The sequence below is a fragment of the Panthera pardus genome, unplaced genomic scaffold, assembly GCF_024362965.1.
Source record: "Panthera pardus isolate Hobbes unplaced genomic scaffold, ASM2436296v1 HiC_scaffold_13, whole genome shotgun sequence".
In the NCBI taxonomy this organism is placed as follows: domain Eukaryota; kingdom Metazoa; phylum Chordata; class Mammalia; order Carnivora; family Felidae; genus Panthera; species Panthera pardus.
The window spans coordinates 44,057,490-44,073,090 of record NW_026526688.1 but is presented as its reverse complement, the minus strand read 5'-3'; the positions used below and the strand labels follow the sequence as shown (position 1 = coordinate 44,073,090).

The 15,601-nt window shown below is 42.3% G+C and overlaps 1 protein-coding gene across 14 annotated transcripts in view; it reads left to right on the top strand.

Annotated features, from left to right (window-relative positions):
* TACC1 (transforming acidic coiled-coil containing protein 1) overlaps positions 1–12,852 on the top strand; it is a 120,591-nt gene extending 107,739 nt beyond the window's left edge. For all 14 annotated transcript variants that reach the window (XM_019440740.2, XM_019440744.2, XM_019440745.2 and 11 more), the window contains 6 exons: positions 110–186; positions 1,297–1,340; positions 2,749–2,909; positions 3,727–3,833; positions 6,912–7,032; positions 8,082–12,852. In XM_019440740.2, coding sequence (XP_019296285.2) covers positions 110–186; positions 1,297–1,340; positions 2,749–2,909; positions 3,727–3,833; positions 6,912–7,032; positions 8,082–8,150 — 579 coding nt within the window. In that variant the 3' untranslated portion in view covers positions 8,151–12,852. The remainder of the gene's footprint in view (positions 1–109; positions 187–1,296; positions 1,341–2,748; positions 2,910–3,726; positions 3,834–6,911; positions 7,033–8,081) is intronic.
* Positions 12,853–15,601: the final 2,749 nt, after the last annotated feature.

The window sequence follows — 15,601 nt, the reverse complement described above, 5'->3', positions numbered from 1 at the left end:
CTCAAATGTCTCAGGATGCACCTGGTTGCGTGTCGTTTTCAGTTTCCAATCTTAAATTCAAACTGTAATAGATTCAGTAAAACCAAGCTCTATCTCTATTACAATTTAGATAATCACTAAGGAAATCGAAGCAAATGAATGGAAGAAAAAATACGAAGAAACCCGACAAGAAGTGTTGGAGATGAGGTTAGACTGGAGGTTTGGGGGAGGGATTGGATACCTTTATGCATTATTAGATTTCATATAAATGAAGTGATGAAAGTATTTGCTTACCACAGAACCTGGTGTTGAGAACTTGAGGGCATTGATATTTGCACTTTAATTTGTGACTGTGACAGCATCTTTTTATGAGGATTGCTGACCAGTTATTCACATACGGTAGCTTCTTGTGGGATGTTGAGAACATTACATGTAAGCAGAACCCACATGATTCTTGTCTTTTGAAAAGACATCAATTTGTGCAAAGATATCCATTTGAACTGAAGAATAAGATTTATCGACATACTCGATTCTGGAGGCATTATAATCTATAATACTTTTCTCAAATTAATTATGCATGATGGCTTCAACTTTCATCACCATCAAATAGATTATAAAAAGCATGTTAACCGGAAACAAAATTGATTGACCTTAAATTGAAATCTTTTTTATTTTTGCTGCTCATTCTCTAGAATGGAGAGTTAGAGGCTGTGAAATAACTGAAGATAGGATCAAAGAAGAAGAAAAAAGCATAGTTTCTACATTTGTGTAGTCAGCACTTGAATGATTAAGACATATTTTAAATATGCCCGCTCTAACTTGTAGCTCTTGTATTACTTGTGTTTTGAGCATTTCCTGGGTGTGAGGTCCCATGCCAGGTGTGGCGGAGAGGAAGGGACAGCCCCTGCCCTTAGAGAGCTTACGGTAGCCATCATAAAGGACTTGGATGCAGGGTCACAGTGATGGGCACCACCAGTGACAGTAGGGAGGCACACAGGGAAGAGCGCCAGTCCCTGGACAGGGTCGGCAGGGTCAGGGAAACTTTATGGCACTTCACTGAAAAGAAAGGTTAACACGACAGGGTGATCTTTAAAGTCTTTGAATAACTGAAATGCTTTTGGAACTAAGACCGTAAAATAAAACTTGTGACTGAATTAGAGGGGGCAGGCTGCCCAAAAGGGTAGATTTGTTCATTTGAACATCGTTCAAGTACTTATTTGTTGAAATGTTCATTTGTTAATGTGTTTAATTGTTTGGGGCAGCATTTCAGGAACGTCTATTGAAAAATCTCTTCTGATAATTTTTTTTTTTTTTAAGGAAAATTGTGGCTGAATATGAAAAGACCATTGCTCAAATGATTGGTAAGGACTTTTTTTATGTGTGTGTGTGGTGTGAGCCATAGGTTCCGTGGATGGTTTTCAAATCAGAACACAAGCTCGAGCATCACCTAGATCCGGTTGATTCTCACTGTTTGCAGTGGTTGTGTTCTACAGAGTTGCCACAAACACAGCGAATGCTGAATACTGAACCATCGCTTTAGGGAAAGTACAGGGTGAGGTTGCTGTGGGCCTCTGGTCACAACATTTTTGTCAGTACATAACCTTGTCTTATGTATATTTGTTTAAAGCCATCTCATTTAATGTTGACTCGTTACCATTGAACTCCTGGCCCACAGTGCTATCATTCATGCTTGAATGAAGATTATCGGATGAAGGTGTTTTCTCCATAAGGCACATTACAGCCTTAGGAGCACTAAACAGCACTTTGGCCCTACACTTGGGGGCCATTTTAAACAGCAAAAATCACCAACAGAAAGCACAGAAATGCAGAAAATATCATGGTGTACTAAGTAGACTGAAAAGGACACTTGTTTACAGTAGGAAACAAGAAGGCAGTGTCACCCTGATCAGCCTTGGCTTGGAATGTGCCTGTCAAGTGACTTAAATGTTTTGCCACTCTGCGCATGACCGGGAATGCACCACAAGTATTGATTTTGGGTTTGCAAATAAATTTTAGCAAGTGGATGAATTCACAAATACACAGTCCACAAATAATGAAGATAAGCTGTACTTACGTTCATTTCAGAGGCCAGCAAATGCTTGAATTGTGTGAAAAGCCCTCCACCTGGCCCCTAGAGTGTTGATGGCCTAGCCACATCATTAGTGTCCCGCCCCCCGCCCTCCCCCCCCCCCCCCCCCCCCCCGTGGGGTCTTCGTTTTGGCTCAGTGTCCTTAACTCTGCCACAAATCATATTTCCCTCATTTAGACCCACTGGTACCTTTTACAAAACAACAGTGGTTGGTTCTCTTATTCCACTGAATTTGGAATAACTGAGTAGCCAATATCAGCAGGACTGACTGCCTAAGTCTTTCTCTACTTAAAGCACTTAAGCACTAAAATCGTACTTTTTACAGTCCATATCACCTCATGCCTTCCCAGCATGGGACCTTTGCCATTGCTGTTCCTCTGCTGGAATATTCTCCTGGGTAGCTGCACAGCTTCTGCCCTCCCTCAGCAATTTTGGGTCCCTAAATCTTTCTTCTGAGAGAGGTCACTATATGAAAACGGAACCCCCACCCTTCTTGTTCTGCTTTGTTTTTCCCCCATCACTTGTCAGCAGCTGTCTCCCCCACTAACATAAGTCCTCGAGAGGAACTTTGCTATGTCTGCTGCCGGGGTCCCCCACCAAGAATACTGCTTAGCTGACAGAGGGCAGCTGCTAACAATCTGTTGAAGGAATATGCCATTACTTTTGATTGTGGTTCACAGAAGATGAACAGAGGACAAATATGACCTCTCAGAAGAGCTTCCAGCAACTGACCATGGAGAAGGAGCAGGCCCTGGCTGACCTTAATTCTGTGGAAAGGTCCCTTTCTGATCTCTTCAGGAGATATGAGAACCTGAAAGGCGTTCTGGAAGGGTTCAAGAAGGTAGCATGTCCTTTTCCTTTTGTCTCTGTAGTAGTGTGTTTCCTTGGTAATGGATCTTTAAACATGTATGCCAGAGGTGTGGGTAGCCTTCTAAACGGGAGTTGGGGGCCCATGTATCATTGGTCTTGTATCTTCTGTTCCAGTGAAGCTGGAGATTTTCTTTTCCCTTTTTTCTTTCTGTGGTGGTTCAGGCATCTGGCCCACCGGGTGGCATGTTTTGGTCATTTCCTCTCCTGGGTCAGGCCACAGCCAGAGTGTGGCATGGAGTAGAAGAAGTGTGGAACCTTCAGACCTTAGGAGACTTCCAGAAATTGTTTTTGATAATTCCCCAATTTAATATTAGTAGAAGGAAAATTTAGCCCTGAAAAATTCAGGCAACATATTCTAGAAGAAAATAAGTATAATGTTTCAGATTTAGATTGTAAGTGGGCATATTGATTCAACTTAGTTGCATATCATCAATAAGATACATTTATAGCAGTGAACATTCTTTACTATTTCCGTAGGAAAATAAAAATGAGACTGCCTAGTTTCCCTACAATGACACTCAGAATGCCTCCCTAAACTAGGTTTATCAGTGTCACTGAACCTTACTTTGTTTTGAAAATTTATACACAAAGAAAGTATCCAGAATTTCTTCAGTAAGAATTACATGTGCCTGTTTTGAATTATCAGAGTAGAATTTAAAGGCATTTGAAGTAATGAGGTTTTCTCATTTTAAAAACAAAAATGAAAACTCTGATACATGGGATGTCATTAGTTGAAGAAAGATGAAATGACCAGTTTTTTTTTATTTTAAATTGTCACTTTGGAACAGAATGAAGAAGCCTTGAAAAAGTGTGCTCAGGATTATTTAGCCAGAGTTAAACAAGAGGAACAGCGATATCAGGCCCTGAAAATCCACGCGGAGGAAAAACTAGACAAGTGAGAGCTCTCAATGAGATCTGTTTCATGTTTTGTGATGTTGTGGGGAGATTGAGAAAGGCCAAAAAAACCACCCAATGTTGTTTTGCAACCCTAGGTTGCATTGATGTGTGTGTGTATGTTTTATTATTTAATTTTTTGAATAGTATCTTCACATTAAACATTAAAAAGAATAGAATAGAGATCTATAGGATCTCTCTCCCACCCTCTCCCTTGTCCCTGGCTCCCCAGCTTTCCTCACCCAGGTGATCAGTTTTTGGTTCCTTCCATCCCCTCAGATAAACTTTTTCCCTTCTTCTCCCCTGTCCTAGCTAACAGCTCCATCACACCACATGATCACTTTTTTTTTTTTATGTGATGAGAATCTCCTTTTTTATACAGATAACAGCATACTTTGCATTGTTCATTTAGTGCTATATTTTGGAAACCTTTCCATGTCAATCCATGAAGAGCTTCTGTATTTTTCTTAGCCTCCATATGGTGTTCCAGTGTTGCAATGTGTCATTTATTTAACCAGCCCCCTCCTTCCGGACACTCAGGGTACTTGCCATCCACTGTGAACAGTGCTGCAGTAGGTGACCTGGTATGGTTCTCATTTGGCGTGCATGTGAGTTATCTATATGCTAGGAAAAGGATTGCTGGGCCAAAGAACATACAGGCTTATCTTTATGATAAAAAGTGTCAAATTGCCCTCACCTGACTTTCATCCATTTATCCCTAGGCTAGGTGTTCGAGCATCTCCTGTCCTTATGGCTTTGCCCACAGATCAAATTTTTGGTTTTCTGTAAACCCAGTAAGATACAAGATAGTATTTCAGTTTAGTTGGGGATTTCTTTTTTTGACAAGCAAATGGAGCATTTATTCAATGTAGTTTTGATTGTTGTTTACCTCATGGAATTGAACCTATTTGAGCAGCTATCTGTACGTGTACTTTCTGTACCGTGAATAACTATTCTTTGCCTGGTTTTCTATTGTCAGTTTATATATTATTCATCTGTAAATATATTATTATATTTATGTACTAAGGATGCTGGCCTTTTGTGATATGAGTCTTGAGTATTTTTTGTAGTTTGTCTTTTGGCTTCTGGTGTTTTTTGATATGCAGAAATCTGTTTGTTTTTATGTAGTGAAATTTATCAGTCCTTTTATGGCTTCAGTATTTTCTGTCATGGTAACAAAGATCTTCTCTGCTCTGAATATAAAATATTCTCCCATGTTTTCATTCTAGTACTTTTATGGCTTCATTTTTTTAATCCTTAAATCCAACACGTTTGGAATTTATCCTGGGGAACAGTCTGAAGAATGCATCCAACTTTATTTTTTAACTAAAAAGTAATACTTGTACATTTTGCTGTCTATCTTCATATTTGTAAAACGTTTTAAGTTCCCCTCTCTCATTCCCACCCCCAGAGATACTACTATTAAAGGTTTATTAACAGAAGCACCTGGATGGCTCAGTTGGTTGAGCATCTGACTCTTGATTTTGGCTTGGGTCATGATCTCACAGTCGTGGGATTGAACCCCGTATTAGGCTCCATGCTAAGCGTGGAGCCTGCTTAAGATTCTCACTCCCTCGGGGTGTTAGGTGACTCAGTTGGTTAGGTGTCTTTGGTTTGTGGCTCAGGTCATTATCTCACGGTTCGTGGGTTCAAGCCCCATGACAGGCTCTGCGCTGGCAGCATTGAGCCTGCTTAGGATTCCCTGTCTCCCTTTCTCTGCCCCTTTCCCTGTTGGCTGTTTCTGTCTCTCTCAAATAAATTAAAAAAAGATTCTCTCTCCTTCTGTCCCCCTCCCCGGCTGGTGCATGTGTGGATGCTCTCTCAAAAAAAAGGAAAAATTTTTATTGTGTATCCTTCCAGTTTTTTCTTGACACCTTTATAAATACTACCCAACATGGCTTTGGACTTTTTTAAAAATAACATCGGAGTCCTAGGATACAAATTTCCTTTTTCACTTAATAGTATATATGGCCCTTCTCCGTGTCAGAACATCTAGCTCAGTCTAATAATTTGTGTTAGGTTGTAGGACTATTCCATTCCTTACTGATGGGCATTTAGATAGTTGCACAGTTTTTCAGTTGTAAACACTGCTGCAGTGAACATCCTTATGCACAATCATTGTGCAACATGGAAGTATTGCTGTGGATACTTAAGGTTACGTAAGGGAGTTGCTGGGTCAGAAGGTGTATGCATTTTATTTTATTTATTTATTTTTTAAATGTTTATTCATTTTGAGAGAGAGGGAGAGAGAATTGCAAACAGGCTCTACACTATCAGTGCAGACCCCAGTGTGGGATCTCAAACTCACAAACTGTGAGATCATGACCTGAGCCAAAATTAGGAGTTGGATGCTCAACTGACTGAGCCACCCAGGCACCCCAGGTGTATGCATTTTAAATCCTAATAGTTACAGCCATCTCACTCTCCGTGAAGACGGTGCCAGTTTTCACTTCCCCCGTCAGTTTGTGAGTCTGTTTCTTGCATCTCGACCATAATGGGATAAGATCATCCTAGTTAATATTTGCCAATCTGATAAATTTTTAAAGTTTATCATTTAAATTTGCATGCCTCTACTAATGAGTTTTTAGCATCCTTTCATCAATTAATTGGCCATTTATCAATTGACATTTGTAGTTTTAGAATTTTCTTTTGTATCTCATTAATAAAGTCACTTTTAGTTCTAGTGTCCTAGATGTCAGTGGTTAGCATCCTGACTCTTTGGCTGTGATAATCCCACAGATGACCCTGCCTGCTATTGGGTTCAAAAACAAATCTAAGATTGCTGTACAAAGTGTCACATGATTCCATTTTCTAGTGACATGTGAATTTTGAAGTCACTGTGGCCTATGAGATTAATTCTACCACTGGTTTGCACCTTGGAAATTTCCTTAGCAGTTGTGTATCCACTGAAGTTTTATAAATTTAAATGGAATGATTTGGGTCACCAGTTTTTCTCTTATCATGAAGCCCTGTTATTCTGTGTCTCACAGATGTCAGAAGTCTTGACTCCTTAGCTGTGACCTGTGACTAACCATGAGCTTTTTGTCCCTTTACTCCACAAACAAAACACCACAAACAGAGCCAATGAGGAGATTGCTCAGGTTCGAACAAAAGCGAAGGCCGAGAGCGCGGCTCTCCACGCTGGACTCCGGAAGGAGCAGATGAAGGTGGAGTCCCTGGAAAGAGCCCTTCAGCAGAAGGTACACAGAGGGGTGTGGGGTGACGACCTGTGAGCCACATGGTTTTCCTCTGTGGCCGTGGCTGGCTTGTGGTGGATTTGGATGAAAGAGAAGCCTCGTGTTTTTGCCCAGAGTCAAACTTTGATCCAGCTGTTCTGGGGACTGATTCAGGTGGACACGAACAAGGCAGACCACGAACTCCCAAGCCTCTGAGTAGGAGCCATCCCCAGGCAGGATGCAGAGAGGAAGTTGCATTAACTAAAGGGGACAAGATACTTCTTAGGTTCCGAGGTTACCTTTTTTCTTTTTGTTTTTTATGTAATATATGAAGCCATCTTCCCCCTTGATTGCAGCTTTATCCTCCTGGGGACGTTGGCAACATCTGGAGGTGGATTTAGTTGTCACGACTGGGAGATGCTACTGGCGTCTCATGGGTAGAGGCCAGAAGTGCTACTAAACATCTAACAGTGCACAGGACAGTCCCTACAACAAAGACTGACCCGGCCCAAAATGCCGGTGGTGCCGCAGTTGAGAAATTCTGCTGTAGGTAAATAAAAATCAGGTCCCTATTTCTCGCTACTCTGTGATTCTTAGACTTCATTTTTTGTGTGTCCTCTAGTGTTTTTCTTCCTGTGTCTCCAGTTATGTGCTCACGTGTATGGCATCCCTTCAGCTAGGGCGAGGGTTTCGATCTTGAGGTCTGCTAACCCCTAGACAGTGTTCCCTGGGATTACTCAGACTCCAGAATACTTGTGTTTTTACCAAGTATCACAGGTAATTCCCATGATAACAAGAGAATTGGGGAACTGAGACAATTATGGGCAAGCTGCAGAGGGCCGGTGGTCACCCTCATCCCCTACTCAACTGAAGCATGACTTTATGAACACGACACGAACATTTTTCAGGGGACAAGGTTCCCTTTCTTTAAAGGGTCTCTGACATAGGAAAGTTACCAACCACTGAGTCAGGATGTCTAGGCAAAGTGTGGCCAGTCTTGGGACTATTTGGGTGTAATTACCTTGATCTCAGGATGCAAAGTGGCCTACAGCACCATGTCATTTGTCTTTCAGAACCAAGAAATAGAAGAACTAACGAAAATCTGTGATGAGCTGATTGCGAAGTTGGGAAAGACTGACTGAGTCTCCCCCTCGTTAGCTCAGCAGGTCTGCATTTGGCTGCTTCTCTCTTAACCACAGTTATCTTGCCTTATCCAGGAAAAATTGCCCCTTTGCAGAGAAAAAAAAAAAAAAAAAAAAAACTTTAAAAAAGCACATGCCTACTGCTGCCTGTCCTGCTTTGCTGCCGACACAACAGCCCTGGAAGGATCCCTGGAGTATCGCACAGGCCCGGAAGGAGGGGCGTCTGACCGCCGTCCGCTGACAGGTTCAGTCAGACGGGCTGCTAAGTTTAGGGTCATGATTTCTCTATCATCTTTAGTCCATTTAAAAGTCTTCTTTTCTTTTCCAAGCTCGTTAAATTTGGGATTTTGTGCCTACTACTTGGGCTCATCTCTGTCCACCACCTGTCTGAGTTTTTTGGTGACCTATTTATTTCATCTTTGAAATTTAATGTTCAACATTAGTGGTTTTATTTGGGGAAATAATTTGGCCTATTGTTATTTCTGGTTTATAAGCAAGAAGGGACTCTGAGTACCCGTTTATACACGCACACACACACACACGTTTACATATGCTGCTCTTTTTTCTCTGAAGCATAGTCAAATAAGAGCTTCTCCACAGAAGACCGTATTTCCATAAATGTATAACCCTATCTTGAAATAGAATTGTGGCCTAGAGTGCCAACCTCAGAATTTAGGGAATGGTAGGTATAAAGACCCCAGACTCAGGTTTTACATCTGGGGGAGACTTTTTGCCAGTGTTTCATTGTCTTGGTATTGGGACCCTCCTTGGCCTTGATAGGTGCGGCCCCTTTGGGGTCAGTCCTCAGACCACACGGCAAGTGGCCCTGGCAGGCAGGAATCCCTCAAAGCTGGGGTTTGGCGAGTTGGTCCCAAAGCAGTTCAGTCTCCTCTGCTTCTGTTTGTTGCTTCAAAATCAACATTTACTCTTTATTTATCATCTTGCTATTTGAAATATACAAAGAAAGTCTACTTGTAAAAAAAAAAAAGGCTTAGGTGATCTTCTTTAGTGAAAAGGTAACTGTAGCCGCGGTAGCAGTTAGAAGGTGAAGAAGCAGTTTTTCACAAGTGTGTTGTGTTGTTCTTCAAAAAAAATTTTAAGGCAAAAAAATCCTTTCAAACTTAGATGGTAGAATTTTTAACAAAACAGGCTATAAAAATCATGTGAGCCACTCCAAAAATCATGTTGGGGATATTGTTGAACGAAGAGCATTGAGTCCCAGAGCAGAGGAGTGCGGGAGCAGAGCTGCACTCAAAACCAAACTCCTCAAGCTCTTCCTGCACTTGGGTCACGGAGTGGGGGCCTTTAAACCCAAGATGGAAATTTTCCCCGTGATGCCGGTGAACTCCCCTCCATGTGGTAGGCAAAACCAAATCCATGCAGTGTTTTAAAGCACTCTTGTTGTCTTAATCTTACACTCTCTTCACGGTGATACGCACTCTATTCCGTACAAGTAAGTTTTCGTACCTTTCTTGTAAAACTCTTGCATGATCCAACTTCCGCAACAAATTGTGCCTCGTGGAGAACCTCTATAGATCTTCGAACATGCATTTTTTCTTTAGCCGTGTACTGTTCACATGGGTGCAATCTTCAGCCCCAGGGAGGTCAGTAGTGTCCTTTAAAGCTAGAAGTCACGTCTTACCGATATGCATTTATCGTATTTGGTGCTTAGGCTGTATTCTAAAGCCTATTGTCTTAATATTTTGTACAAAACAAGAACAGCAGAAATGATCTGTGGTTGGAGAAGTGACTTGACAATCATGTGGGCTTTGAAAGCAGTTCCATGTGGTCTCTGCACACGGTCATAGTGCCCATGGACTGCTCGTGTCTCCAGTTGCTGGAAGTGGTTTCTGCTGCCAGTCCTCTGCTCCTAGGGAAATTGTGCATTTTGCAGAAAGGAACGTTGCTAAACCTTTTTACTGCTGTGTTTTGGTGAGACAGCCATGTTTATTTGTTTTGTATGGATCTGTTTTAAGCATGAAAGGCTTATAGTGGTCTCCATTCTAAATCCATGGTCCTCCATTTAGGCTTCATGTGCATATTTAAAAAGTAGCTGTGTGTTAAAACCAAGGTGACGACAATCCTTCCCTAGCATGCTGGCGGAAGAGACCCCGTAAAGAAACCCCAGTGGGTGAAGTTGCTGCATAAGGATTACGAAAGGCCCTGGTCAAGTAACTTTTGCTGCTGTCCTCTCGGCCACAGCCAGTACAAGGGAATGTTCTTCCTTCTCATTTAATAGATGGATATTCTCCAACAAGAATAAAAATGGAGCTGGCAAATCAAGAGAATATCCTGAGCTGAAAGAAGTTATGTTTGTTTCTCTTTAAAAATAAGCAAAAGCAAAAAAAAAGAACCTTTCAAAATTTTGGAGAGTAAGAGTTTAGCCTAGAGCTTTGCTTCAAAGCATGTGAGGGCCATTACTTGTTGGGTAGGAGGTAGTAAATCTTGTCACAAGAGTGGGAAGCAGAGGTGAAGGGAAGCTGCTGTCCCAAATAGCTTTGGGAGTACTAGGTGATCGACCTTGTTGAGACTCTGGACCCAGAGCCATTTCTTGTTTTTGACTTTGCCAAAATGTGGATAGATAGTCTTTATCTAGAAGTATTTTAACGGGAAGATTTAGTGTAAGACAGACCAAACAGTTTGTCACTTGGTTGGCTAGTCAGTTACAGTCAGACCTCCTGAGATTTACTTTATTTGGAGAACCTCCTGGAAGCCAGTGACCTGCCCAAACCTTTTGTTCTGGAAATATTGAGAAGCCCAGTTTTCTCACATGGTTTCTAGTTTCTTCAGACCCAGCCCAAATTAGGAAGTGCAGAAGCACATGATAGTGAAAACCTCTGAGGATCTGGCAGCCTTCCAGAATGATATGGAATCCAAGGGGAGATTCGTGTTTCGTCCTGGAGCCTAGCTCAATTTGAATTTGATTTCCAGCCAGTTACCTTTCTACCTGTCCCACACTTTGTACGATCCTCACACAGATACTTAGCTATTTATGAGACAGCCCCGAATTAGCCCTGTTTATAAATGGGGAGCATAAAGTGCCCCAAATGTTCCTGGGCTGATTGAGCAGCCAGAGTAAAGCGCTCATTTTAAGTAAAGGTAACAGGAGGCCTGTTGGTGGCTCTGCGAGCTCAGAATGGAGTTTTGAAGAGCAAGCATCAGTAAGTCTTGTGTGCTGTGGTTGGAGGTGATTCAGCACATCCTTTTTTAGTGAAGTAAAAGCTCTAACGCTCCCTTTAATTTCCTTTGGTTCTTCACTACGACTGGCAGCCATGGCCTGAATTACACGTGACTGCTGCCCCTGTAGTCTTTCTGTGACCGTGCAAGCTTACTCTTGGACTTGGGGTTCTTACTTTAGCCTCTTGTTGGGAAGAGAGAAACTGGGTGTTGAAAGATTAAATGTTTCAGGCAAAGGATTTTAAAGTAAAGATGTATATATTCTGAAGAATGTAAAAGATAGCAGATTATTCTTTGCTTATTAAAGAGTAAATATAGTCTGGGAATCCCAGAATGCCAAGCCAAAGGTCTAAGAAGTCATCTTCTGTAAAGATTTTAATAACATAGTATTTTGAGGAGACTTCTGTCCAAAAAGGTTTGACTGGCCTCCAGATTCCAGTGGTTTTATGAAGAGCAGTGTATCACTGAAACCTTGGTCTCCCACACAGTAAAGGTAAAAAGAACTGATACACTAGACAACTTCTCTCTGAGGGTCTCCTCTGGAAGGTACTGTAACGGCAGCATTTCCAGTGAAGACCCACTCCCTTGTGCCCAGAGCTAGCATTCTGGAGACTAAAGATTGCACTTTCCGTAGTTCTTCGTCCAAATGCGATCCCATTTCTGTGCCTCTTAGCATGCAGTTAGATTTGGACAAACAAGATTCCTAAGGAATGACTTTATTAACTATAATATGGTTACAGCTATTACATATAGATATATAGGTATATAGATCCTGGTTATAGTTCTAATATGGAGATGGCCCATGTGATGCCAGCCTGTGGCAGTCTGAATAATGCTTTAACCCATCTGGAGGAGGCCAGGCACAGCTGAGGTGTGGCTTGAACCTTCCCTGTATCCATTCTTCACTCTAGGGCCATGAAGGTGTCACTTTGTCCCCCTCTGCCTTTTAGTGGTATCTGAAATACACAAGGTCTGCCCCAGTCACATTGTTAAACCGATGCTCTGTGAAGAACTTCCACGTGGACATACGAAGATTTGAACTGACCCCACCCCCTGTCCAGATACAGGGCATCCTGCGTTCCCAACCACCCCGCAGCTTCTTCCCAGCCCCTTCTCACGCCCGGGGACAGGATCCAGGCCTTCCTTTATAAACCTCACGGGTAGCAGTAAGCTTGTCGGTGTCGCCATTAGCAAGCGTGTGTTTGCCAGTAGATGCCCATTTGTACTCACGTGCCAACAAGTACATGTCAGCTGCCCATCTGCTTCCGCTACGCCCCCTCGGGTGCCGGGAAGTGTGTGAGGAACCTCTTGTCAGGAGGCGTGAACGCTGCACTGACTACTGCTGTCAGGATCGTGTCGTGTGGAATAATCATCTACATAAATTTTATATGCACAGTACTTCCCCTTTTATATGTCAGGTAAATATTTGTAAAAGTTATACTCACACAAATGAAATGATTATAATGATTACTAATATATTTTTTCCATGTTTCATTGCCTGAATAAAAACTGTTTACCACTGTTAGAGCTGGGTGTGTGAATGTTTTCCCCCGGTTATAAGTCATTTTCTCCCCGAGCGTGAACATTTCTGACAGCATTGCTTTTTTAAGAGCTCCATATTTCAGTCTAAAAATAGACAAGATGACATTTTCACTACACTCATTTCATGAAATTTTATGCATTTGGTGGGGTGCGTAATTAAAACAAACTTTGGAATTCAGACCTTGCCGTATAAATTTCCATGCCTTCACATCTGTGCAAACAAAGTTTTTAATTGAGTGCTGCTTAGTTTTGCTTAGAGACTGCCTGCCGGCCCTGGCATTTTTCAAGTCCTATGTACCGAAGTCAACTCAGCTCTCTGACTCCTCGGAGGACATAGGATAAAGCCAGAAGTGTGCAAACGTTGCAGGAGAGCGCACAGAAAATAGTGGACGTTTTAGGTTTCTTCTAGGTTAACACCAGGAAAAACTTTTTCAGTACTGGCCACGCCGCTCTCTGCTTACAGGGGTAGGGGGACTGGGCAGGACATTTCATGAGTTTGATTGCCGGAGAAGATCAATGAAAAGGCTGCTTACGGCTGCACTTCACAACCTGGTGGGGAACCACTGCGAAGGGTCAGAACACTGTCACTTTCTTACCGTTGGCCGCATCTAACACATCACAGCCTATGAAGTTCCTTCCTAAAAGGAAGGTTTCCCACTAGTGTGCTCCTGAACCGGCAGGAGGCGGCACTGGCTTTCGCTAAGTGCTGGTGACAGTAGAAATCTCATCATTTTCTAAGAATTCTTGGGAAGAATAAGATGAAAATTACCTTTCTACTCTTACAGAATTTTATTCTTAGGTAACATCAGACCAAAAGTTGTTTTCACACTTTTGCAAATAGGGGGATCATGGGATCATTTTAGTGAGTGACAATCCATATTTTCGTAAGAGAATCCACGACAGGAAGTAAGGAATCACACCAGGGTAAGTAGTGTTTCGTGAAATCTGTTTCAGAAGTGTGTGTACTAGGTCATGACGAAAAACTAATTTCTTGCTATGGCTGGTGGTCGAAGTATGAAAAAACAGTCTACCGACTTAAGTCCTTTTGCATTTATAGAAACAGGCCTGGGGAGAAATGTGGCCAAGATTGTGCAGCACTCAAAATGGGCGACAAAATTGTCACTTCGTCCTTTTCAAGCTCTTTAAATACAAGACCTCTCATGTTTGGATAATGTAGGCATTTTCTAAGTTTATAGGTATATGAAGACCAAACAAAATGCCTCTTTTCTGCATGCATTTACCAAATAAGTATTTACCAAATAAATACTTGCTGCCTCTGCAGAGTTCAAAGTGAACCGTGCAAAGTTTCCACAGCTGGTTGGCAAAAGAGTTGTTTTCACATTTGACTGCAAGTTCACTGAAATATAAGTGATATGCCGATTAAAATTTCTTTCCCAGCAGAAAGCCATTCCTAATCTACATTTCTTTGCCCGGTTGTGACTTGTAGGTTATCTTATCTAAGGTGCCTGAGGATGGGGACACAATGGTGCTTACAGATAAATCTAACCCCCCAAAACAGGACAAGAGGGCATGGAACTCTTACGTGCTGTGGCAACCACCAAGTGCTGAAGGAGTCCGGGAGGAGAGACAATGTATTGGGAAGGACACACAAATCGTGTGGAGCACCAGGCCATGTAGACCAACACTTGGCTCAGACTGGCTTTAGATCCAGCCTCTCCCTTATGTCACCTGCCTGAGCTTCAGTTTTCCTAACTAGGGATAATGGGTTGCCACCTCCCGAAGAGGAGGTGAGGACTCTGTAGGAATGCACACATAGTGCCTGGCCCTTGGGCCCTTAAGGGATAGTGATCATTATCACCTAACACTTGGAGTCGATGAACATTTCCAATGGAGACTCCCCCCTTACAGCCAAATGATTTTGCTATGAGACATCTCTAACAAGGCTTCAGAAACTTCAGTTACCTAACTTTGTTCTTTTATTTGAGGTTAATAGGAAGTAGAAGTGTGGAGGATTCGCCGAAGACACATCCCAGAGTTGGGGTGATTGAGCAATGAAATGGGAATGGAAGCCGCTGTTGGTACCACAGGCTGTTCCAAGCCCTCTCCCATGCACCCCCCATACACACACCTGTACCAGCTGTGAAATGATAGATCTCTGATCTCTAGTTTTCCTTCAGCAGAATATGTGGGTCTTCGTGGGAATATATATTATGCAAGAACAGACCAAAGATAGAATTCAGTTAACAATTTCACTTTTTAGCTAATTTAAAGGAAAAGATAAGTGACATTTGAGTCCTCTGTGCACCAGATAGGTGCCTTTACAAACATGTCACGTCAACAATTCCATGCCAGTGGAATTTTTTTTTTTAACCGATGGGGAAAATGAGGTTGAAGAACACTGGCCACGAAGGAGTTAACTGGAAGGTGGAGTTGGCATGAGAACCCAGGTCTCTGATCTCAAATCCCATCCTCAAGGCCAACTCCATGTTGGGGGACACTTTGGAACGTACCCTTCAAGAGTGCAGAGGATGACTTTCTATTCACCAAATGAATTTTTTCGTCCTTTCCTTATCTCAAGTGGGAATATTTCAGCGGATGTCAGAGAAGCTGTTGCATAGTGTCCCCACAGTTCAAGAGTGTGACAACGTGAAACCTAGTCAGAGATGTATAATTGGTTACTGTATTGGAAAGGCACTGTTACAGGAAAACGGAACTCCAGTTCTACCTCTCGGGCATCCTGGCTTTGCAGAAAGAGCTTGGCATGGGAGAGG